Source organism: Carcharhinus amblyrhynchos, chromosome 6 (assembly GCF_965287045.1).
Source record: "Carcharhinus amblyrhynchos chromosome 6, sCarAmb.v2.hapA, whole genome shotgun sequence".
In the NCBI taxonomy this organism is placed as follows: Eukaryota; Metazoa; Chordata; class Chondrichthyes; order Carcharhiniformes; family Carcharhinidae; genus Carcharhinus; species Carcharhinus amblyrhynchos.
The window spans coordinates 46,804,441-46,829,806 of NC_137329.1; the positions used below are offsets into that span (position 1 = coordinate 46,804,441).

Here is a 25,366-nt window from a genome sequence, read left to right on the forward strand (position 1 = left end):
GTTCAGCAAACCAATTCCTGGGATGCAGGGATTGTCCTATGAGGAAAGGTTAAATAGACTGGGCCTTTATTCTCTGGAGTTTAGAAGAATGAGAGGTGACCTGTTTCATGCATAAAGATTCTTAACGGGCTAGAAGGATAAATACAGAAAGGGTTTTACCCCTAACTGGGAGTTGTAGAATCAAGGGAGACAGCCTGAGGGTTAAGAATCTTTGGAATTATTTATCCTTGAGGATAATGGAGGCGCAATCATTGAATAGCAAATATCATAGATTTCTGTGTTTAAAAACATTAAGGCATTTTGGAATAGTGCAGGAAAATGATGTTGAAATAAAAGTCCAGCCTTGTAGTGGAACAACTGGACGGCTCCCCGTTCTATTTCTTATCTTCTTTCACAAGCGTTTTACAGCCAATGAAACATTTTTGAAGCGTGGTCGCTGTTGTAGGAAATGCACAGTCAATCAGTGCACAGCAGACTCCCAAGCAACATGTGATGATGATCAGAAAGTCTATTTTTGTAATGCCATTTGAGGAATAACTGTTGGCCAGGAAACTGGGGTGAACTTACCCTCCTCCTCTTCAAGATAATGACAAAGACTATTTTACAATCACCCAAATGGGTATATGAAGCCTCAGTTTAACTCTGATCCAAAAGACAGCACCTTGAGACTGTCACTTTTCCATAGTGCTGCAGTAGGATTGTCAGCCTAGACTTTTGTGCTGAAATCTCTGGAGTGGGACTTGAACCAGCTGAAACAATAGTCCTCTAGGAGTTTGCCACCCATGGAGGAGGAGGAGAGGAGGAAATTGGGCTTTTTTACCCAGTTACCCAGATATAAGTGCATTGGTCAAGCACAGTTGGGACACACTAACCTATCAGATATACTTTTAATCTGAGTCTCTAAATGGTGTTTTTTGAATAAGCAGCCAGGGCTTGTAATGCAAGTAGAAATGTGAACTATTCTTCAGTGAATATTTGTACACCAATCCAATGGGATTCCAGCAGTCAGTGGGACTAAAAAAGATTTCTGTTCAAATTGCAGCTTTCAGCGATGGCTCCCAGAAAGATCTGCTAAGCTTAATTGGAACCATCCCTATTGGATACCAAGGTAAACTCCTTTCCCCATGTTAGCAGCAAGAGCAGTTCCAGACTGACATCAGAGTAAGTCCCACCGTGTCAGAGAGCAGAATTGTTCTATCAGTAGAAGTCTATTCCTGTTGGCGAATCCAGCATTATTACTGAGTATAAAGTGCAATATGCTGAAAAAAAAAAGTTCATTTCAAACAATATGCTTTAACTTGGGCACTACCAATCATGTTTTGCTCTCTTAATTCTTCACCTTGCATTTCTCTTATTATTAATGACAAACCAGTTCTTCACTCCTATATTCTACAGCCCCAAATATTATCTTCAGAAGTTCAAGTTTGGATTAAAATAAAATGTATCACAGACTGCTTTTCCACATTTAAGAAGATGTGATGTGAAAATTTCACATTGCTATAAATTGTTTTATTGAAATCCTAATGCTGTAACCACTTGGACAACTTACTATGGAGGTAAGTTGTTGGGGACAATACGGTAGCTTATGAACCACTCACAGCAAAAAAACACATTCAGAAAAGGAAATCTGAACATAAGAACATAAGAAATAGGAGCAGGAGTAGGCCACCTAGCCCTTTGAGCCTGCCCCGCCATTCAATAAGATCATGGCTGATCTGAAGTGGATCATTTCCACTTTCCCATTCTCTCCCCATAACCCTTAATTCCCTTGTCTGTCAAAAACCTATCTACCCGTGACTTAAATATATTTAGCGAGGTAGCGTCCACCACTTCAACAGGCAGCGAATTCCAGAGATTGACCACCCTTTGAGTGAAGAAGTTCCTCCTCAACTCCGATCTAAACCACCCTCCCACTTATCTTGAGGCTGTGCTCTCTAGTCCTGCTATCCTTTCTAAGTAGGAAGAATCTCTCCAACTCTACCCTATCCATCCCTTTCATTATCTTATACGTCTCTATAAGATCCCCCCCCTTATCCTTGTAAACTCCAACGAGTACAGACCCAGTCTGTTTAGTCTCTCTTCATAGTCCAACCCCCTCATCTCTGATATCAACCTAGTGAACCTCCTCTGCACCCCCTCCAAGGCCAAAATATCCTTGCACAAGTGCGGCGACCAAAACTGCACACAGTACTCCAGCTGTGGCCTCACCAGTGCCCTGTACGGTTGCAGCAAGACCTCCCTGCTTTTATATTCTATCCCCCTCGCTATAAAGGCCAGCATACCATTCGCCTTCTTGATCACCTGCAGACTGGGTTTTTGCGACTCATGCACAAGGACCCCCAGGTCCCTCTGCACCGTAGCATGCTGCAGTTTTTCGCCCTTTAAATAGTAATCTGGCCTACTATTATTTCTGCCAAAGTGGATAACCTCACACTTGCTAACATTGTACTCCATCTGCCAGGTCCTCGCTCAGCCTATCCAGATCCCTCTGCAGACTTTCCACACCCTCCGCGCAATTTACTTTTCCACTCATCTTTGTGTCATCAGCAAATTTCGTCACCCTACACTCAGCCCCCTCCTCCAGATCTTCTATATAAATGGTAAATAGCTGAGGCCCCAGCACCGATCCCTGTGGCACTCCACGAGTCACCAATCGCCAATCAGAATAGCACGCATTGGTACCAACTCTCTGCCTCCTATTAGACAACCAATCCTCTATCCACGCTAACACCTTACCCCAACTCCATGCACCCTACCCTTCTGAAGCAACCTTTTGTGAGGCACCTTATCAAACGCCTTTTGAAAATCTAGAAACACCACATCCGCTGGTTCCCCTCTGTCTACTGCACTAGTCACATCCTCATAGAAATACAATAAATTTGTCAAACACAACTTCCCCCTAACGAATCCGCACTGCGTCTGCTCTATCAAACTATTCCTTTCTAGATGCCTTGCTATTTCTTCTTTGATGACGGATTCAAGCATTTTTCCAACTACAGACATTAAACTAACCGGCCTATAATTCCCTGCTTTTTGTCTGCTACCTTTTTTAAACAGCAGCGTAACATTAGCCGTTTTCCAATCTTCTGGCACTTCCCTGGAATCCAGCGAATTTTGGTAAATAATCACTAAGGCATCCACTATCACCTCTGCCATTTCCTTCAGAACCCTGGGGTGCATTCCATCCGGTCCTGGGGACTTGCCCACCATCAGTCCCATTAGTCTATCAAGCACTACCTCTCTAGTGACAGTAATCGCATTCAGGCCCTCAGCTCCTACCATCCTTCTATCTTTAATATCCGGCAAACTATTCACGTCCTCCTCCATGAAGACCAAGGCAAAAAACTTATTTAAGGCCTCAGCCATTTCCTCATCTCCCATCACTAAATCCCCCCTCTCATCCTCTAATGGTCCAACATTCACTCTAGCCAGCCTCCTCTTCTTTATATATTTGTAAAAACTCTTGCTGTCCTTTTCTTATATTTAGTGCTAGTTTAGCTTCATAGTCTATCCTTCCTTTCTTTATCAACTTCTTAGTCATTCTTTGTTGATTTTTAAACCGTTCCCAATCTTCTAATCGCCCACTACTTTTAGCCACTCTAAACGCATCAGCTTTTAATTTAATATTCTCCTTTATTTCCTTCGATAACCACGGCTAGTTATCCCTTCTCCAACATTCCTTCTTTACCATCAGAATATATTTCTGCTGAGCACCGAAAAAGATTTCCTTAAAGATCCTCTACTGTTCCTCAGCCGTCCTACCAACCAATCTGCGCCAAAGGGAGAAGGCTAGTTCAGACTACATGTAATAAATTCTTGATCTTTCTGTGAAAGTGCTTACATAATCTTGATGTGGCATCATAATCATTTAATCATAAGGCTAAATCAATGTGTATTTTATAACATTACAGTCTAAAGAAGGTCTTTGTCCTTTTTGCTTGTACATTAATGATTTATGTGCTGTAGTCTGAGTGATGATACATTGCATTTTTAAAAATGTCAACCAAGAGATTCATTTCCTTAATAAAATATCACTGAGGGAAATCCATTTCTGGTCAGTGCCTGAAAGTACAGATAGTGCAGTACATTTTATGCGTGAATGATTTGTTGTTTAAAATGCTATAGATAAGGAACATTTGAACTTTACTTGGCTTGAATTGAACCAATTCAATTTCTTAATTTTCTTCCATCCTCTCCTAAATCTTCTTTTTGCTATGTATTGTTCCTGGACATGTCACCCCTCTGTCCCTGATGTTTTGGTAAAACATGTTCACTGTTAATTTTCTATCTTGCATGGAATTGATTATGTGAATGACCACCTTTATTATGTTAAAGGAGGACCACTTATCTCATGTTCGGAGATTGTCAACATAAAAAAAATGCTATTATTAGTCTTCTGTTGCTGCTAAATGAATCTTTTCCTCCCAGTTTTGTTTGTGCAGGATTTTGTTTTTCCTCAAAAAAAGGGGATGTGTTTTCTTAAAAGGTTGGTTCAACTTCATCTAAGCTTAATCAAAATAGCAAGAAACCCAATTTGTATTGTAGAACTAAGCCTGACAAACATGGTTCAAGTTTGGTCATTGGGTGTTGGAGGACTTAACAACATCACCAGTCTAACCCTACATCCTGCCTGGCTTATACTGGGAGCTCCAGGCCAAACCTTTGACACTTGAATTGTAGAGAAGGTAACCAGGTCAGGAGGATTTCCGGATGCAAAGTTTCCATTCCCCATCTTCGGGGCTGCAGAATTCCACAGGCAGGCCAGGCATTTGCGCTAGAATGTGCATAGAACATAGAACATTACAGCGCAGAACAGGCCCTTCGGCCCACGATGTTGCGCCGACCAGTTAAAAAAAACAATGACCCTCTAACCTAAACCAATCCCTTTTCGTCCATAAACCTATCCACGGATCTCTTAAACACCCCCAAACTAGGCGCATTTACAACCGCAGCAGGCAGGGCATTCCAATCCCTCACCACCCTCTGGGTAAAGAACCTACCCCTGACATCCGTCCTATAACTACCCCCCCTTAATTTAAAGCCATGCCCCCTCGTGCTAGCTTTCTCCATCCGAGGAAAAAGGCGTATGCCTTCTTAACAACCCTATCTACTTGATTCCCAACTTTCAGGGATCTATGTACACATACACCTAGATCCCTCTGTTCATCCACACTATTCAAAGTCCTCCCGTTAGCCCTATACTCAACACATCTGTTATTCCTACCAAAGTGAATTACCTCACACTTCTCCGCATTAAACTCCATCCGCCACCTCTCGGCCCAGCTCTGCAACCTGTCCAAGTCTTCCTGCAAACTATGACACCCTTCCTCACAATCTACCACATCTCCGACTTTGGTGTCATCAGCAAATTTACTAATCCACCCAACTATACCCTCATCCAGATCATTGATAAAAATTACAAACAGCAGTGGCCCCAAAACAGATCCCTGAGGCACACCACTCGTAACCGAACTCCATGACGAATATTTACCATCAACCACCACCCTCTGTCTCCTATCTGCTAGCCAATTCCTGATCCAATTTCCTAGATTACCCTCAATCCCATACATCTGCATTTTCTGCAGAAGCCTACCATGGTGAACCTTATCAAACGCCTTACTAAAATCCATATATACCACGCCAACTGCCTTACCCCCATCCACCTCTTTGGTCACTTTTTCAAAAAACTCAATAAGGTTAGTAAGGCACGACCTACCCGCTACAAAACCATGCTGACTATCTCCAATCAATTCATTACTCTCCAAATAACTATAAATCCTATCTTGCATGTCCTGGTGCAAATTCACAGTTGGATGGGAAGTTCTTCCATGCTCCTCTAAAGACCCCTTAAGCCACCTAATGGCCTTTTTAAACCCTGCCTCAATATTTAGGCTGAGATGCGCCTGTTGTAGCAGGATGCCAAATAGATAAGGCAGGCAGTAGATCCTGGGATAGCATTTAGTGTTGATCTTCAGGCCTCTATTCCCTCACTACAAAATGTCGTGAATGTAGCCCAATCCATCTGGCAAACCAGCTTCCCATCCATTAATTCGTTGAGTCTGTCTGCACTTCCCACTGCCTTGGCAAAGCAGCCAGCATAGTTAAGGACCCCATACACCCCAGACATTCTACCTCCTATTGTCTTCTGTCAGGAAAAAGATACAAAAATCTGAGGTCACGTACGACCAACTCGAGAACAGCTTCTTCTGTGCTGCTGTCAGACTTTTGAATGGACGTTAAGTTGATCTTTCTCTACACCCTAGCTATGACTGTAACACTACATTCTGCACTGTCTCCTTTCCTTTTCTATGAACGGTATGCTTTATTGTTTCTTGCACGCTATGCAGATACTTTTCACTGTATACTAATACATGTAACAATAACAAATCAAATCAAACCCTCTACCCTTTCATCCCTGGACGGCCCTGTACTTATCTGAAGTGCAGTCCCGGGACTTAGGCTCAAGTATGGTACTGCAATATCTCTTCTGTCCAATGCAGCGTGATGTCTGGCCAAGAGCAGTGCAAGTCTCACCTGCTGTAAGTCAATGTCCAGTTAAGTGTAAAATGGCAGCAGGACCAGTCAGAGGCAGTAGGAATGGTGGGCACCGAACACTCACCTTCCTGAAAATTCAGGACCATGCCTTAGCTTTGTTTTTAATGAAAATCTTTAAGTTAAGAAGATTTTTTGGTTGAGTATGGAGCTTGTGTACTAAAGTAACTTTCAGATCTATTTTTTTCTTTGTTATCCAGGGTTTTCCTATAATATTCCCATTCAGATATGGATTCTTGACTCTCATCCTTTTGGTCCACCTATGTGCTTCCTGAGACCGACTTCGAACATGGTCATTCGTGAGGGGAAACACGTGGATGCTCAAGGACGCATTTATTTGCCATACCTACAACACTGGAGTTATGTAAGGAGCCAGAGACACCAGCAGCAAAGTATAATGGGGAAACTTTGGCATGTGAACAGTACCTGCCAGCAGGGACCGGTGATATGGACATAGAGTGCTAGGCAACATGATACCCAATGTAGTGCAAAATGTGGAAACTCTGAGTCTGCAGAGACTTAAGACAGATATCTTTGGTATGCGTGGGAGGTGCTGGCCTACAAGAGGCCAGTGGCATTTAGTGTTGATCTTCAGGCTTTGAATAAAATATATAAGCCGCTGTATTGCACATGGTGCCAGCAGTGATATTCAAGCCTTCATTCCGATGACTCGACTTCATTTTGAAGACTTACCCTTAGATGAGAACCCAGGTTGTGCTTTGGATTAGAAAAGATGGATTTGCAGTGCAAAACTCCTGAACCTGACTGTTCTGTCCAATGCATGTCCCAGTAATGTAAAACATTAGATTTAAGTCATGTTGGGCTGTCATTGTTCCCACCTGCCAATGACAGCCAGGGTGTTAGCTGGTAGCAGACAGTCTGGAGCAGTATCTGCCTTTCTACTGCACACAATGTGTAATGTGACCTGAGAAAAGACAAGTAGTTAGCTATATTTTCTCTAAAAATGTGCAATAATTGAGTTTTCTTTACCTCTTTAGCCAAAAACAGATGTCACTGGTTTGCTAAATGAAATGATGGCAAAGTTTGAGGAAGCACCACCTTTATACTCAAAGCCCTCATCGGATGAGCTGACCTTGGCAGAGCTGAACAGCTATATGGCTGGTATTTCATCAAGTTTGTGAATTCTTTACACTCGGGCATGAAAAGATTTAGAACCAAAGGATAATTTTATAATAACCTTCAGTCATCTCTTTCACAAGAAAAACCTGTCTAACTCCCTTTTGTGAACATTGTCTTCCTGGGGGACTGTTCAACCTGCAGACATTCAGATGCTAAGTGAAGAGTAGATAGGAATGTAGGAGCATGTTGTTGCTTCAGTTCCTGCACCCAGTGGAGCACAAGGCAGACATCCATCTGTTTTCAGAGCTGTTTTTTCCTGGAACAGGTCATTTAGCCTCTCAGCAGAGGCTTATAACTTTCAACATCAAGCATAGCTGACTAGGACACTCCTGCTCTTGCTGTCTGTCGTTGGCCTCTATTGGAGGGAGTTTGAAAGTTGAATCTCAGCCTGCTGGCCATGTTATGAGTGCACCTTCCTTAGCCATCAAGTTCTGGGGTAGGATTCGAAACTGAAGTTTCTGACTCAGAAGCAGAGACGCTACCAAGTACACCACAAGCATACAAAAAGTGCTCGGGGGCAAAGAGACATTTAGAAAAGATCAGGACAAACAGTGGTGTTAATTGTATCAAATGAGGTTAAGTATATACAGTTGGAGGGCATTGATTGGATGGTTACTTGAGCACATAAAGGCACATTGACATGGGGTATGGGTTGAGGTAGGAGGTATATGTCTGTATTTCACTCTGTTTCACTCTGTGAATAAATCTATTCCAAATAAATGCTGGCTCTATTTTCTTCCCTCAACAACCTGATATCAGGGTTGTATCATAGAATCCCTACACTGCAGAGTGAGGCCATCTGGCCCATCAACTCTGCACCGACTCTCCAAAAGAGCATCCCATTAGGTCCTCCCCTCTGCCCTCTCCCCCATGTATTTACCATGGCCAATTCATCTAACCTGTACATCTTTGAATTGTGGGAGGAAATCGGAGTACCTGGAGAAAATCCACACAGACACAGAATGTGTAAACTTCACAAGACAGTCACCTAAGAGTGGAATTGAACCCAGGTCCATGGGGCTGCCATGCTAAGAACTGTTAGTGTTGCCCTTATAACCACATGGGAGAATTTCTTTTTAGTATTCCAGTAGTAAGAAAACAGTCAGAAAGATGCAGTAAACTCAAAGATACAGCTGAGCTAAAGATGACGATGAAGCTAATCTATTTGCCCAAGTGCTCACTGGAGAGGATCCAAGTAACATTTCTCCCCTAACCATACGTGTCCAAACACTGATCCTTGGGGTGTATCCTATTCATTATTTGTTCCTTCCCAGATACATCCACTCCTAACCTTGAGCCCACTTTTAATCTATTCCTAGCTTTTATCCTGAATCCTCAGAGCTTTAAAAGCCTTTCATCCTTTACGTTGTAAGCTTGTTTCCTGTACATTAAGGTACACTGCGTAGGTCTCATCTGTATTCCACAGAGGGTTACTTGTACGATAACCTAATAAACAACAGTAAACATGGACTCTGCAGGAAATATCTAGCCTCATCAACATCCTTGACCTTTTTTAAGGAAGTAACTTTAAGTAGATTATGAAAAGTACTTCAATGTATTACATCTTTGATGTATTTTTTTTTAGAAATGACTTCAGTAAAGGATGACAGACTATTAAAGTTTAAAGCTGTGGGCATTCAGGGACAACGAGTGGGAATAGATAAGAAATTGTCTGCAGGGTAGAATGTGGGGGCATGTGCTGGCCAGAAGGATTTGGCGGGAGCTACCTCAGCGATTAATGTTTTGACCTCCACTGCTTCTAATTAATATTAATCATTCGAGTTTAGAAGCAAAATGCAAATTGGTCAAATTTGCAGCTGGTATCAAACAAGGAAGAGTTTCAAATGTGTAAAGTAAGCGTGCAATGAAATTTAACCTGGACAAATGTGAAGTGCTGGAAAAAGGAAGAAAATGGTTGACATTAATACTTGGGATGATACTGAGTTCGTCCTCAGTAATTCAATGAGACCTAGGGATATCAAAATGTGCAAAATTGAAATTAGCAAAGCCAAAGAATGCTGAACTATAGATAAGTTGGGGCAAAGTCAGGCTTTAATACAACAATGCATGGGAATGTGATATGGTTCCAATCTTCACATACAGGTCTGTGTGATGTCAGCCTTCAGCCAAAAACAGAAGCTGGTGACCAACACTTTGGAAAAGTTACGGTGCTTGGTGGTGGTGATTTGGGAATGGCCTGTGCCATGAGCATCTTAGCAAAGGTAAAGAAGTTAAACTGATATATTCATATCTAGGGGTAGAAGGCCCAAGACTGAATTACAGTTGTCTTATTTGTTATATAGTATTGATGGTACAGAAACTGACCGTTCTGCCAACTTCACTGTTGTTGGGTCAAACTCTTGGACTGCACAGTGGCTGTACCTACTATATATGGACTGCAGTGGTTCAAAAAAGCAACTCACCACCACCTTCTCAGGGGCATTGAGGAATGCGCAACAAATAGTATCGTAGCTGGCAATACACACTTCCTGTGAAAGAATACATTTTAAAACACAGATCTCAGGTGTTCATGCTCCACACTAGCCAAGAAACACTTACTGTCGAAATGGGAATATGTAAAGTTTAGGAAAGAAATAGAACATTAGATAAGCAGGGAGGAACCACAAAAGTCAATCATCAAGGAATACAAAAATAAATAGTAGTATTTCACGACATATAAATAAAGGCACAGGGGATAGACATAATAAATTCACAGGTAATGACAGATAAATGGAAGAAGTATTGGCTAATTACTTGCCTCATTGCCTGGTACATGTATGGCAGGAATGTTACTTGCAACTGATCAGCCCAAGCCTGAATATGGTCCAGGTCTTGCTGCATGTGGACATTGGAAGTTTCAGTATCTGAGGAGTCATGAAACTGCAGAGCTTTGTGCAATCATTAGCGAACACCCCCACTTCTGACTTTATGATGGAGTGTTGATGAAACAGCTGAAGATGGTTGGGCCTATCCTGAGGCATTCCGTATTTTTACTAAAATTATTAATTGTGCAAACTGGAATCAATCTGGAAAACCTGGCAATAAAATTGACCAGCTGCCATCCTGAAAGATTTTGTGGTTAAAAACTTAAGGTCATTATAAAGTAAGAAAATGTAAAAAAAAAGCCTTTAAATTATAATGATATACCATTTTGAAATTGCTAAACAGATGCACGCCATGGCTTACGTGCCGTATGAATCTCTAATCTTCCTTTCTCAATTTGCATTCTGTTATCTCTGTCATGTTTTTATCTAGCTTCCCCTTAATTGTACCTGCACTATTTCCTTCAACCACATCATTGGTCACAAATTCCACTTTCTAACTCATTCTCTGGTAAACAATTTCATCTGAATTCCTTATTGCGTTTATTGATGACTTTCTTATTCCTGCACCCTATAGTTTTGGATTTCCCCAGATATTTTTCCTGTAAAACTCCTTGATAATTTTTAAGCCTCAAATCAATTGCTCTATGATGGGCCTGAAGCAATGGCATTGTAACTTTGATGCAGAAAGCTGTCAGTCCAAAGTGGATTAAATAAACTCAGTTTCACCCTGATAGCTTAGATGCATCAGGGTGTTTCAGGCTCAGCTATAAGGCCACAGTTGAATGGCCAGCTGAAGTCCATTGTCTAAGCTTGAACGCGAAGAATAGATGACATACTGGAGGGTTACCAACACCAATATATGTATCCAATCTATGAAAGGAAACAAGAATATTGGAAGAACAAAATCCTGCAGATCCTTGTATTTTCTGTGTGTCTCTCTCTCTCTCTAGGATGTCGTAGAAAAGTTGGTGTTCATCCCAACCTCAGATAATACCATGAAGGGTGGAATTCTGGATTTGGAGATCTTTAGTCTGCCCAGAGTTGAAATCAGCAAAGGTTTGTGTCAGCTGATCCAGAAATCCAGCAGAAAATCTTCAACTATTTCTCTTTTTATCAAAAAGAAAGTCATATAATCTCCTTAAAGAAGGGCCAATAAGAACATAAGAAATAGGAGCAGGAGTAGGCCATCCAGCCCTTCGAGCCTGCCCCGCCATTCAATAAGATCATGGCTGATCTGTCGTGGCTCAGTTCCACTTTCCCGCCCTCTCCCCATAACCCTTAATCCCCTCTCTTATCAAGAACCCATCAACCCGCTTCTTAAAAATATTTAGCGAGGCAGCCTCCACCACTTCAACGGGCAGAGAATTCTAGAGATTCACCACCCTTTGAGTGAAGAAGTTCCTCCTCAACTCCGTTCTAAACCGCCTCCCCTTTATCTTGAGGCTGTGCCCCCTAGTCCTACTGTCTTTTTTGAGCGGGAAGAGTCTCTCCACCTCTATCCTATCCATCCCATTCATCATCTTATACGTCTCAATGAGATCTCCCCTCATTCTTCTAAACTCTAACAAGTACAAGCCTAGTTTATTCAGCCTCTCCTCATAGCTCAACCCCCTCAACTCCGGTATCAGCCTAGTAAACCTCCTCTGCACTCCCTCCAAGGCCAAAATATCCTTGCGCAGGTGCGGCGCCCAAAACTGCACACAGTACCCCAGCTGCGGCCTCACCAATGCCCTATACAGCTGCAGCAAGACCTCCCTACTTTTATATTCAATCCCCCTCGCTATGAAGGCCAGCATCCCATTCGCCTTCCTGACCACCTGCTGCACCTGCAAGCTGGGTTTTTGCGACTCATGCACAAGGACCCCGAGGTCCCTCTGCACCATTGCCTGCTGCAGTTTTTCGCCACGTAAGTAATAGTCCTTCCTACCATTCTTCCTACCAAAGTGGACCACCTCACACTTGCCAACATTAAATTCCATTTGCCATTTCCTGGCCCATTCGCCCAGCCTATCTAGATCCTTCTGCAGACTCTCCACACCCTCCGCACAATTTGCCTTTCCCCCAATCTTGGTGTCATCAGCAAATTTCGACACCCTACACTTGGTTCCCTCCTCCAGATCATCTATATAAATGGTAAATAGCTGAGGCCCCAGCACCGACCCCTGGGGCACCCCACTAGTCACCAACCGCCAATCCGAATAGCACCCATTGACCCCCACTCTCTGCCTCCTATTTGACAACCAATCCTCTATCCACGCTAACACCCTACCCCCAACTCCATGTCCCCTGACCTTCTGCAATAACCTCTTGTGAGGTACCTTGTCAAACGCCTTCTGAAAATCCAGAAAGACCACATCTACCGGCTCTCCTCTATCCACTGCCCTAGACACATCCTCATAGAACTCCAGTAAATTTGTCAGACACGACTTCCCTTTAATGAAACCGTGTTGCGTCTGCCCTATCAAGCAATTCCCTTCAAGATGCCTCGCAATTTCCTCCTTAATGACGGATTCTAACATTTTACCTACCACAGACGTTAAACTAACCGGCCTATAATTCCCCGCCTTTTGCCTGGCACCCTTCTTAAACAACGGCGTAACATTAGCCGTTTTCCAATCTTCCGGCACTTCCCCGGAATCCAGTGATGTCTGGAAAATAACCACCAAGGCATCCACTATAACCTCCGCCATTTCTTTCAGAACCCTCGGATGCATTCCATCCGGTCCTGGGGACTTGTCCACAATCAGCCCCTCCAGTCTGTCGAGCACCACCTCTCTAGTAACAGTAACGTCATTAAGACCCTCCAGTCCTACCACCTTTCCATCGCTAACACCCGGCAAATTATTCACGTCCTCCTCCGTGAAGACAGAAACAAAAAAGTTATTCAAGGCCTTAGCCATATCCCCATCCCCTACCACTAGGTCCCCTTTCTCATCCTCTAAAGGACCAACGTTCACCCTAGCCAGCCTCTTCCTTTTTAGATATTTATAAAAACGCTTGCTATCCTTTTTTATATTAAGTGCTAGCCCAGCTTCATAGCTTCTCCTACCCTCCTTTATCAACTTCTTTGTCAATCTTTGTTGACATTTAAACCTTTCCCAATCCTCTTCTCGCCCACTGCTCTTAGCTACTCTAAATTCCTCCGCTTTTAATTTAACACTTTCCTTCACCTCCTTCGTTATCCACGGCTTATTACCTCTCCTCCTACGGTCCTTTTTGACCATCGGAATAAATTTCTGCTGAGCACCAAGAAAGATCTCCTTAAAGATCCTCCACTGCTCCTCAGCAGACCTACCTTCCAACGCGCTCCCCCAGTCCACATTCGCCAATTCTTCTCTCATCCTACCATACTCCCCTCTATTCAAACAAAGGATGCATGTCCGGGAACCCACTTTCTCCTCCTCCATCTGCAACAGAAACTCCACCATACAATGATCACTCTCTCCAAGAGGATCCTTCACCGCAAGGTCCCTAATTCTACCCGCCTCATTACATAGCACCAGATCCAAGATAGCTCGCTCCCTCATCGGCTCCAACACACACTGTTCAAGGAAATTATCCCGGCAGCATTCCAAGAACTCCTCCTCGAGCCCACCTCGTCCAACATGGGTCGACCAATCAATATGCAGATTGAAATCGCCCATAACTACTGCCGTCCCATTCCTGCACGCCGCACTTATTTGCGCGTTAACAGCCCGCCCCACCTCCAGATCATTATTCGGGGGCCTATAGACGACACCCACCAGCGTCTTCCTCCCTTGGCTGTTCCTAATCTCCACCCACAATGATTCCACTTCCTGCTCTTTGGCACCGATATCATCCCTTGCTACCACCTTGATACTATCCTTAATCAGCAGAGCTACGCCCCCCCCCCTTTCCTCCTGCCTATCCTTCCTAAACACTTGATAGCCCTGTACATCCATCTCCCAGTCCCTGTCACCTTGCAGCCATGTCTCTGTAATGGCCACCAGATCGTATCCATTTGTGTCGATCTGCGCCACCAGCTCATCCACTTTATTCCGAATGCTTCGTGCATTCAGATAAAGCGCTTTCATTCCCAGCCTTCACCTGGACCCTATTTGCCGTAACGCCACCAATTGGGACATCCTCGGCCTCTTCCCTTACCTGTACCCTATCCTTAACTTTAGACCTCGTAACGTCACCTACCCTCGCACCCTCCCCCCCCCCCCAATTAGTTTAAAGCCCTGTCTACAGTCCTCTTTACTCGATTCACCAGCACTCTGGTCCCAGCACGGTTCAGACCATCCACATCCCGCCCGAACTAGTCCCACCTACCCCAATACTGGTGCCAATGCCCCATAAATTCGAACCCATTCCTCCCACACCAATCCCTGAGCCACCCATTCACTTCCTTTATCCTGTCAACCCTACGCCCGTCTGCACTCGGTTCAGGCAGTAGCCCAGAGACGACCACCTTGTCGGTTCTACTTTTTAATTCCATTCCCAGCTTCTCATACTCCCTCCCCAGATCCTCAGTCCGCACTTTGCCTACGTCGCCGGCACCCACATGTACTACAACGACCGGGTTCTCACCCTCCTACTCCAGATTCCTCTGCAGCCCAGCTGCGACACCCTGTACCTGAGCACCAGGCAGACAACACACCCTTCTGTGCACTTTGTCATTGTGACAAAGGACAGTGTCAATACCCTTCACCCCACTATCCCCAATCACTACTACGTTCCTTTTCCCCTTCTCTTTGCCTATGTCCTGCTGCATCACTGTACCGTGTGCAGTTTGCTCACCAACCTCACCAATAAGTTGAGGTTATCTCCACTTTAAAGAGAATTCTTGGAACAAACTCTTTTCCAAACCCAAGGGCAATTAGGGATGGGCAATAAATGTCTAGCCAGAAACATGCACATCCTGTAAACGAATAAACAAGATGTAAAAGCAAAATACTGCACATGCTGGAATCTGAAAGAAAAATATAAAATGCTGGAAAATCTCAGCATGTCTGACAGCACCTGTGGAGAGAGAGTAGAACCAACATTTTGAGTCTGAATGACCCTTTGTCAGAGATCTGCTTTTGAAACAAAATAGGATAACTGTTCTCTTCTCTTTCCTCAGATTTCTCAGGTTCAGCAGGTTCCAACGTGGTGATTGTCACTGCAAACACCTGGGGTGGTGAGGAGTCCTACCTGAAAGCGTTACAAAGCAACGTGGATCTGTTCAGGACGATCATTCCCAATACGGTGCGATACAATCCCAACTGTGTGCTGATCATTGCCTCCCAGCCAGGTACACAGCCCATCAACATTTAGTGTTTATTAGGTGGTGCAGCATGGATTTATTAGACAGTAGGAAGGTATTTACAGTTAGTGCTAGTTGCAGGGGTGCCATAGTTACATTGGAATATAGAGTAGCGATCCTGGTCGTAAGTAGCAAAAAGAAAAGCATTCCCTGTAATTCCAGGCTCTATTGAAGTTCAGGGTAAAGGATGGGTGTGTAAAGATGTTCATTAGTTCCAGAGATTGGCGGTTACTTTGGAGTTTATGTTTGGGAGTATAAATTCCAGGTGCCTAATAGAAGGGAGTAACGTGTGTTGAACAGTTTGCGGGTTACAGAGGGTCCGAGAGAGCACAGGTTATATGGGCAAAGTTGCAGTATCTCATTAATGCCTCAGTGTTTGATCTTTGGTGTTTGGTCTGCTAGTTGATGTGATGACGTACGTGGGCTGGAAGCTGAGTGGGTTTCCTTCACACCGCGTGGTTGGAACTGGCTGTAACTTGGACTCCCAGCGCTTCCAGTCCATCCTGGAGAAGTCCTTAAAAATACCAGTTGGAAAGGAGGCCTGGATCATCGGTGAGCATGGGGACAATGAAGGTATGTGATTAGAATGTTATCCAGATTGATAACATATACTCAGCTGAGTTTATAGTGGCCTGAGCATGGCAGATGGTCTCAACATCGGTCTTGTCAATCATGAAAAAAAATTCCAGAAAGCTTCATTTAGTTGTTTCTCCCGGTGAATCTTTGCTCAGAAATCTCTGTTAGAATTGACTTCCAGATGCTGACTCTTCCTCCTCTATTAGTCAAATGTTGAATCATCCATGTGAAAATTTAAAGGGGTAGAAATTGATATTTCTGCCTACTTGGGTATGTGCCATAGAGGAATAGAAGACTTTTTATACATTGGAATATCTGATTTGTTGTTATGATATAAATAATAGAATATTTGATAATTGGTTTAGTCGTGATCAGTAATCCTTGGCACTGTGTGCCAAATACTTCAAATATTTGAATGTGTTTTTCAGTGGCTGTATGGCAGGGCTCTGGAATGGGTGGTGAGCAAAGTAATAACCCAGATATAATCTCAGACCGTGACAAACACGAGCAGCTGGTACACAGGTAAGAAGATTCAGCAACTCAGAAGCTCTATTGAAATTCTAGCCATTTCAGGGATATTTTTCAGTTTTTCCCAGGATTCCTGACTCTAAAGTTTAATTCCCCCTTTCTCCACAGGAGAATAATTTCACAGGTTAAGTGGTTATTCTCTATTTGTGAGACAAGCCATTGTGAGGTGTAACAGAGGCTTCGCAGCTGAGCCTGACCCTGACCTGAGGCTTTCACTGCCTAGCACTTCCTGTCAATGTGGACAGAATTCTCCCACTGGGACTCAATCCCGTGGCAGAAGAAGGGAAGGGGAATATTTCCCGTTGGGGAGGGCCACAGGCAAACATGCCCTGTCTTCTCTCCTAGGCATAATTATTTATGTATCTGAGAGCTTTGCGCTGTGTTCTGTGGCGGGGTGGGCATTGCTAACCTACCATTGAAGAAAGAAAAGTGGACCTCCTTGGTGACACTGAAGCTGGAAGCTCCACCTGAAAGATGTCCTACCACAACTGCTGTGATCTAGAGTCACTGGTGGCTTCCATCCCAAACTTCACAGGCAGCTCCAGGCCACCTTCAGGTAAGTCCTGACTTCTGCATATCACGTTGGCCCAGATGTATTCTGGCCTGGTGTATTTTCCTACTGATATTGTGGAGAATTGGGCATAAGGGGCAAGATTCCAGTTGAGCTTTCACCTGCATTCCATTGGCAGGATGCAAATCCGTTTCATGCCGCCCTCCACTAAAATTCCCAGTCACCATAGTAGGCAGCATTGGAAGATCCTGCTGTAATTTCATGCAAGGGTGAATTTTTGGGCCTCCTGCTGAATCCTGCCCACCACTGATCCTGCCAATGAGGCTTGGAAGAATTCTCGGGAGCCCAAGTAACCATTCTCCTCCATCAGCTATGAGAAAAAGGCAGATTTTCCTTTAATATTTTCCTTTAATATTGAGTGCCTCTCAATCCTTCAGAACATTAGTGTTTTACAGTCAATGCCGTAAATTTAAAGTACAATCATAGTTGTAATTAGAAAACTGAGTCTGATTTTAATGTTTAGACTGCAACTCAACTTGAACCATCTGGTTTGTACTCTTCAGTTTCACCAACTGAAACTTCCTGCTGAGATTTAATAGTATTTGGTCTGGTCCAGAGTTTGGAAAAGGTCTGTCAAAAACAATTTTCCAGCGATTACAGATTCAAACCCATTGTTGTTTATGTCTCAGGGTTATGAAAGGATTAAAAGAGAAGGGTCAGAGGTCATGGTCGGTTGGTCTGTCTGTGGCTGACTTAACTGAGACTATCCTGAGAAATCTGGGCTATTCACATTCCGTTTCCACCCTGGTGAAGGTGAGTGATAGCAGAATGACGAGGTGTGTGGGAGAATGCAGCATTCCCTCAGACATGAAGGTTATTTTGAGGGGGGAAACAGATGGCAGGAATTGTTCTGACTGATTGCCAGCAATGGTCTATATGCACACCCAGATGGCTTTGGGAGAGGGACCATGCAATGTTAGTAATGCCTGTGGCCTTGCGCAACTGGTGCACTCTACAGGACATGGACTGCATATTCGATTATGAAAATAAAGCAATTATTAAGTTTTATCTTTCTACTTTGGACGAATTGTACGAGTGTTTTGATATGGTTAAAGTGCCCTACTCAAATTGAGGAGTCTGATTCTGAGAGTCCCAGTGTCTTGCTTTTTGATCCAATTAAAATGGCCCTGAAGGATTATATATGGGTGTTGTTGTCCTGGATCCACAGCACTTTGGTAGCTCTGATTGTCAGTGGGTAGATAATCACAGTGAAACCCAGTCTCAACCTCAGGCAAAGCAGCACCTCTCCAGCTTGATTGTAATATGTAGCAAAATAGTTCAAACAAATAGAATGTGGAGATTCATAGAAGAACAGTGGAGTAATTCAATACTGAGGCTTCATGTTGCTCATTGCATACTGTGAGCAACTTTGATCACCACATATAAAAGGGGATATAGGTGTGTTGGAACGAGTACAGAGGAGAGCAGCAAGAATGATTCCAAGTGTTGAAGGAGTGAATTGTAAAAGCATGATTACAGCATCTCAAGTCATATCATCTAAAAAGATGTTGATTAAGGAGGATTGCAATAAGATATGCAAAATATTATTTGAAAATGAGAAGGACAACCAAGAAAGGTGTGTCGGGCTAGAGGACATAAACCCCCCCCTTCTCCAGTAAGGATATATTAGCAACAGAGGGGGTACAGCATAGATTTATCAGAGGGGGCTACAATAGTTGGATTATGAGGATAGGTTGCATTCACTTACCTCTATCCTTAATGGAATACAAGCTAACAGGTTGATCTGATTGCGTTAAGATGATTAGTGATTGGTTGTTCAGGATTAATGTCGGGAAGCACTAGTTCATAGAGGAATGGAAATATGGAATTCTGTTACTTCCACCCCTCCAAAAAAGCTCCTAAGTCTCGATCAGTTAAAAATTCAAAATTGGATTGAGATCTTTGTTCTGTCAGGGTCGTTAAGGGTTATGGAACCAAGGCAGTTAGATTGAGTAAATATACAGATTAACATTGATGTAATTCAATGGTAGAATTGGCTGAAGGGATTGAGTGGCCTGTTCATGTTCCTTTCTTCTGAAGAACTTGATAATGTTTGGAATTTTGCACCACGTAAGGTGAAGTTAAAGGTATCTATGATCATTCAGAGTACAGTCAGATGCTGGGCTACATTAATTGATGTATGAGAGCTTCGATCAGCTGAATAGCCTTCTCTCAGTCTTCCCTATTCTCGTGTTAAGTTGAGCTTTCTCTACACCCTAGCTATGACTAACACCACATTCTGCACTCTCTCATTTCCTTTTCTATGAACGGTATGCTTTGTCTGTATAGTGCAAGAAACAATACTTTTCAGTGTACACTAATACAGTGACAGTAATAAATCAAATCAATGTTAAACTAGTTTATCCTGCAGAATAAGCACTGGCGAAACAGGAAACTGACTGTATTCTGTTTCTGAAATTGGGGTTGTTTGAAACAAGCAAATTCTGTTGACTGGTGAGCTGATTTCAGATTGATTTAATTGCAGAGTCTGGGAGTTTTGGATGACTGTGTGTGAGAGCACTGGAGAGAGGGGTGGAAAATGCTGTATCACTGTTTAGCGTGCCCACTCTTTGGTATGGGCTTTACTCGTCATTCTGTGAGAATTAACCCAGGTTCTGTTCTCCCCACAGGGCTGGTACGGAGTCAGTGACGAGGTATTCCTCAGCTTGCCATGCATGTTGACCATGGCTGGAGTGGTGAGTGTAACCGCGCCAAAGCTATCAGAGAATGAGGAAGCAAAGCTGCGGAGCAGTGCAGCAACCCTCCAAAACTTTCTTCAGCAGCTAAAAATTTAAGTTGCTGATTGAAACAAGCATAAGCGATTGATAACAAAGCTGAGGAACGTACATCAACTTCAGTGTTAGTGCCCTGGTTTTGACATAGAGCCCAGACCTTGAGATTGACAGCTGCTTGCCCTTGATATATGTGTAACCACTGACTATAATAACTGCTGCTGTCCTTTACTTACCTCAACATAAAGGTGTTAGCTTGACTCAGTTGGTAGTATTTTCTATTCAGGTGCATGCTAAAAGATCCTGTAGATCTAGCTGCCTGTGGAAGGATTTCTCCAATCCTCTTGGTCAACGCTCATCTCTTCAGTGCTGTCAAGCAGTACAAATTAACTGGTACTTTTAACCTTTGTGGGATCTTCTGAAATCCAAAATGGCAGTCACATGCAATTAATAATTACCAAGGCAGCACAGCAGTTAGCACTGCTGCCTCACAACGTCAGGGTTCGATTCCCAACTTTGGTCACTGTCTGCACGCAGTCTGCACATTCTCCCTATGTCTGCTCCGGTTTCCTCCCACAGAAAGATATGCTGGTTAGGTACATTAGCCATGCTAAATTCTCTCTCAGTATACCCAAACAGGCACCAGAGCTTGGCGACTAGGGGAATTTCACAGTAACTTCACTGCAGTGTTAATGTAAGCCCACTTGTGACACTAATAAATAAATTTTACCTCCGTTGTGAAATTAACTTTAAGTGGAAATGCAGGGTTTTTTCCCACCCCACAGTCATGTACTCTGTGGATCAGAGTTCTCGGTGTGACTGAGTTGCTCAGGTAGACCTACGGCTGGTTCAGAATGAACGTCACTGACACGGAATGCCACAGCTGAGGCTGAACAAGAGAACGGGCTGAGCTGTTACCCTACCATCTGCATGACAACATGACTGACTCTCATACACAAGTCATCATAAATATGAGTAGCAACAGTTAATTTAGTAAGCAAGACTTATGTTAGTGTTGATTTTGTTTACAATGCATTAAATATGTTTTCTTGTATTAATATGAGTCAGGTAAGAAATTAACTGTTTCAAAACTGTTTAAATCATTTAAGAGCATTTTCGCGAGCTTTTTAGTGTTTAGTAAGAACTTACCTTGTAGAACTGTTAGATTCATTTAAAAGCATTTTCACGGGCTTTTTGTGTTTACCACTTTAAGAATTCAAAGGGAGTGGATAGCAGGGATTTGTGGGTAAGCAGGCTTCTAAACAGTGCCAGGTTTAAAAGGAGGCCTGGTGTAGACAGCGGGCAGCGGAGTGAGAGGGAAGCAGAGTGAGCTACTAGGGCTTAGGATCAAAGGGCTTTGGAGAAAAGGGCCAGGTAAGTTTGCATTGAAAATGGTGTTCAGTAGTACTAAAGGGAGTAATGGAGGGGCATGTGATGTGCTGTTTCTGTATGATGTGGGAGCTGGTGGACCCCAGGGTCCTTCCCAGTGACCATGTCTGCAGCAAGTGCAGGTTGCTGGAGGAGCTCCAGCTCAAGGTAGATGAGCTGGCCTCTGAGCTACAGACACTGAGGCTCATCAGGGGGAGGGAGGGTGCCATTGATAATGGGGTGCAAGAGACATCCACCCCCCCCCCCCCCCCAGACTGGCTAACTCTAAGGGTCAGGAACAGGAGGGGGCTGCTGAGAGGAGGAAGGGGGATGGGGACCGGAGGAAGGAGGGTGGGAACCAAATGCCTCAGCCTCTCAATCTGAGGTTCTTGCTTCCAGTGTGGACAAGAACGAGGGGTGTGAGGTTGGTGAGCAAACTGCACACGGTACAGCGATGCAGACGCAGGACACAGGCTAAGAGAAGATGAAAAGGAACGTAGTAGTAATTGGGGATAGTGTGGTTAAGGGTATTGACACTGCCCTTTGTCACAATGACAAAGTGCACAGAAGGGTGTGTTGTCTGCCTGGTGCTTGGGTCCAGGATGTCGCATCTGGGCTGCAGAGGAATCTGGAGTGGGAGGGTGAGAATCCAGTCGTTGTAGTACATGTGGGTGCCAACGACGTAGGCAAAATGCGAACTGAGGATCTGGGGAGGGAGTACGAAAAGCTGGGAATGGAATTAAAAAGTAGAACCGACAAGGTGTTTATCTCTGGACTACTGCCTGAACCATGTGCAGATGGGCGTAGGGTTGATAAGATTAAGGAAGTGAATGGGTGGCTCAGGGATTGGTGTGGGAGGAACAGGTTTGAATTTATGGGGCATTGGCACCAGTATGGGGGTAGGTGGGATGGGGTTGGTCTGAACCGTGCTGGGACCAGAGTCCTGGCGAATCGTGTAAATAGGACTGTGGACAGGGCTTTAAACTAATTGGGGGTGTGTGAGGGTAGGTGAAATTACAGGGCTTAAAGTAAAGGAGAGGGTACAGGTAAGGGAAGAGGCCAAGGTTGTCCCAATAATAAAGGGAGTAGGGGGCATGAGTATGGTTGGTGGCATTCTGGCAAATAGGGTACAGGTGAAGGCTGGGATGAAGGCACTTTATCTGAATGCACGAAGCATTCGGAATAAAGTGAATGAGCTGGTGGCGCAGATCAGCACAAATGGATATGATCTGGTGGCCATTACAGAGACGTGGCTGCAAGGTGACAGGGACTGGGAGCTGAATGTACAGGGGTATCAAGTGTTTAGGAAGGATAGGCGGGAGGAAAATGGGGGGGGCGTAGCTCTGCTGATTAAGGATAGCATCAGGGCGGTAGTAAGAGATGATATAGGAACCAAAGAGCAGAAAGTGGAATCGTTGTGGGTGGAGATTAGGAACAGCAAACGGAGGAAGACGCTGGTGGGTGTCGTCTATAGGCCCCCAAATAATGATCTGGAGGTGGGGCGGGCTATTAATGCGCAAATAAATGCGGCGTGCAGGAATGGAACGGCGATAATTATGGGGGATTTCAATCTACATATTGGTCGACCCATGTTGGACACGGTGGGCTTGAGGAAGAGTTCTTGGAATGCTGCCGGGATAGTTTCCTTGAACAGTGTGTGTTGGAGCTGATGAGGGAGCGAGCTATCTCGGATCTGATGTTATGTAATGAGGCAGGTAGAATTAGGGACCTTGTGGTGAAGGATCCTCTTGGGAAGAGTGATCATTGTATGGTGGAGTTTCTGATGCAGATGGAGGAGGAGAAAGTGGGTTCCCGGACCTGTGTCCTTTGTTTGAACAGAGGGGAGTACGATAGGATGAGAGAGGAATTGGTGAATGTTGATTGGGGGAGCACATTGGAAGGTAGGTCTGCTGAAGAACAGTGGAGGATCTTTAAAGAGATCTTTCTTGGTGCTCAGTAGCAATTTATTCCGATGGTTAAAAAGGATCGTAGGAGGAGAGATAATCAGCTGTGGATAATGAAGGAGGTAAAGGAAAGTGTTAAATTAAAAGTGGATGTGTTTAGAGTAGCTAAGAGTAGTGGGTGAGAAGAGGATTGGGAGAGGTTTAAATATCAACAAAGAAGGACAAAGAAGTTGATAAAGAAGGGTAGGATAAACTGAAGCTGGGCTAGCGCTTAATATAAAAAAGGATAGAGTTTTTATAAATATATAAAAAGGAAGAGGCTGACTAGGGTGAACGTAGGACCCTTAGAGGATGAGAGGAGGGACTTAGTGGGAGGGGATGGGGAAATGGCTGAGGCCTTGAATAACTTTTTTGTTTCAATCTTCACGGAGGAGAACGTGAATAATTTGCTGGGTGTTAGCGATGGAAAGATGGTAGGAGTGGAGGGCCTGAATGACATTATTGTCACTAGAGAGGCAGTGCTCGAAAGACTGGAGGGACTGATTGTGGACAAGTCCCCAGGACCGGATGGAATGCATCCAAGGGTTCTGAAAGAAATGGCGGAGGCGATAGTGGATGCCTTGGTGATTATTTTCCAAACCTCGCTGGATTCCGGGGAAGTGCCGGAAAATTGGAAAACGGCTAATGTTACGCCGTTGTTTAAGAAGGGTGGCAGGGGAAAGGCAGGGAATTATAGGCCGGTTAGTTTAACGTCTGTTGTAGGTAAAATGTTAGAATCCGTGATCAAGGAGAAAATAGCGAGGCATCTTGAGGAGAATTGTTTGATAGAGCAGACGCAGCACAGTTTCGTTAAGGGGAAGTCATGTCTGACGAATTTATTGGAGTTCTATGAGGATGTGTCTAGGGTGGTGGATAGAGGAGAGCCGGTGGATGTGGTGTCTCTTGATTTTCAGAAGGCGTTTGATGAGGTGCCGCACAAGAGGTTATTACAGAAGGTTAGAGGGCATGGAGTTGGGGGTAGGGTGTTAGCGTGGATAGGGGATTGGCTGTCAAATAGGAGGCAGAGAGTGGGGGTCAATGGGTGCTATTCGGATTGGCGGTTGGTGACTAGTGGAGTGCCCCAGGGGTCGGTGCTGGGGCCTCAGCTATTTACCATTTGTATAGATGATCTGGAGGAGGGAACCGAGTGTAAGGTGTCGAAATTTGCTGATGACACCAAGATTGGGGGAACAGCAAATTGTGCGGAAGGTGTGGAAAGTCTGCAGAAGGATCTAGATGGGCTGGGTGAATGGCCAGGAACTGGCAAATGGAATTTAATGTTGGCAAATGTGAGGTTGTCCACTTTGGTAGGAATAATGGTAGGAAGGACTATTACTTGCATGGCGAAAAACTGTAGCATGCGACGGTGCAGAGGGACCTCGGGGTCCTTGTGCATGAGTCGCAAAAACCCAGCCTGCGGGTGCAGCAGGTGGTCAGGAAGGCTAATGGGATGCTGGCCTTCATAGCGAGGGGAATTGAATATAAAAGTAGGCAGGTCTTGCTGCAACTGTACAGGGCACTGGTGAGGCCGCAGCTGGAGTACTGTGTGCAGTTTTGGTCGCCGCACTTACACAAGGATATTTTGGCCTTGGAGGGAGTGCAGAGGAGGTTTACTAGGCTGATACCGGAGTTGAAGGGGTTGAACTATGAGGAGAGGCTGAATAAACTAGGCTTGTACTCGTTAGAGTTTAGAAGAATGAGGGGAGATCTCATTGAGACATATAAGATGACGAATGGGATGGATAGGATAGAGGTGGAGAGGCTCTTCCTGCTCAGAAAGGACAGTAGGACTAGAGGGCACAGCCTCAAGATAAAGGGGGGGGTGCGGTTTAGAACGGAGTTGAGGAGGAACTTCTTCA

At 44.3% G+C, this 25,366-nt stretch overlaps 1 protein-coding gene across 3 annotated transcripts in view; it reads left to right on the forward strand.

Moving 5' to 3' along the window:
• uevld (UEV and lactate/malate dehyrogenase domains) overlaps nt 1–21,816 on the forward strand; it is a 30,849-nt gene extending 9,033 nt beyond the window's left edge. For 2 of the 3 annotated variants that reach the window (XM_080190382.1, XM_080190384.1), the window contains 10 exons: nt 1,043–1,108; nt 6,753–6,916; nt 7,551–7,674; nt 9,796–9,914; nt 11,468–11,573; nt 15,607–15,777; nt 16,192–16,362; nt 16,794–16,887; nt 18,094–18,217; nt 20,095–21,816. In XM_080190382.1, coding sequence (XP_080046508.1) covers nt 1,043–1,108; nt 6,753–6,916; nt 7,551–7,674; nt 9,796–9,914; nt 11,468–11,573; nt 15,607–15,777; nt 16,192–16,362; nt 16,794–16,887; nt 18,094–18,217; nt 20,095–20,259 — 1,304 coding nt within the window. In that variant the 3' untranslated portion in view covers nt 20,260–21,816. The remainder of the gene's footprint in view (nt 1–1,042; nt 1,109–6,752; nt 6,917–7,550; nt 7,675–9,795; nt 9,915–11,467; nt 11,574–15,606; nt 15,778–16,191; nt 16,363–16,793; nt 16,888–18,093; nt 18,218–20,094) is intronic. The other variant, XM_080190383.1, reaches the window with a different exon arrangement.
• The last annotated feature ends 3,550 nt before the right edge of the window (nt 21,817–25,366 follow it).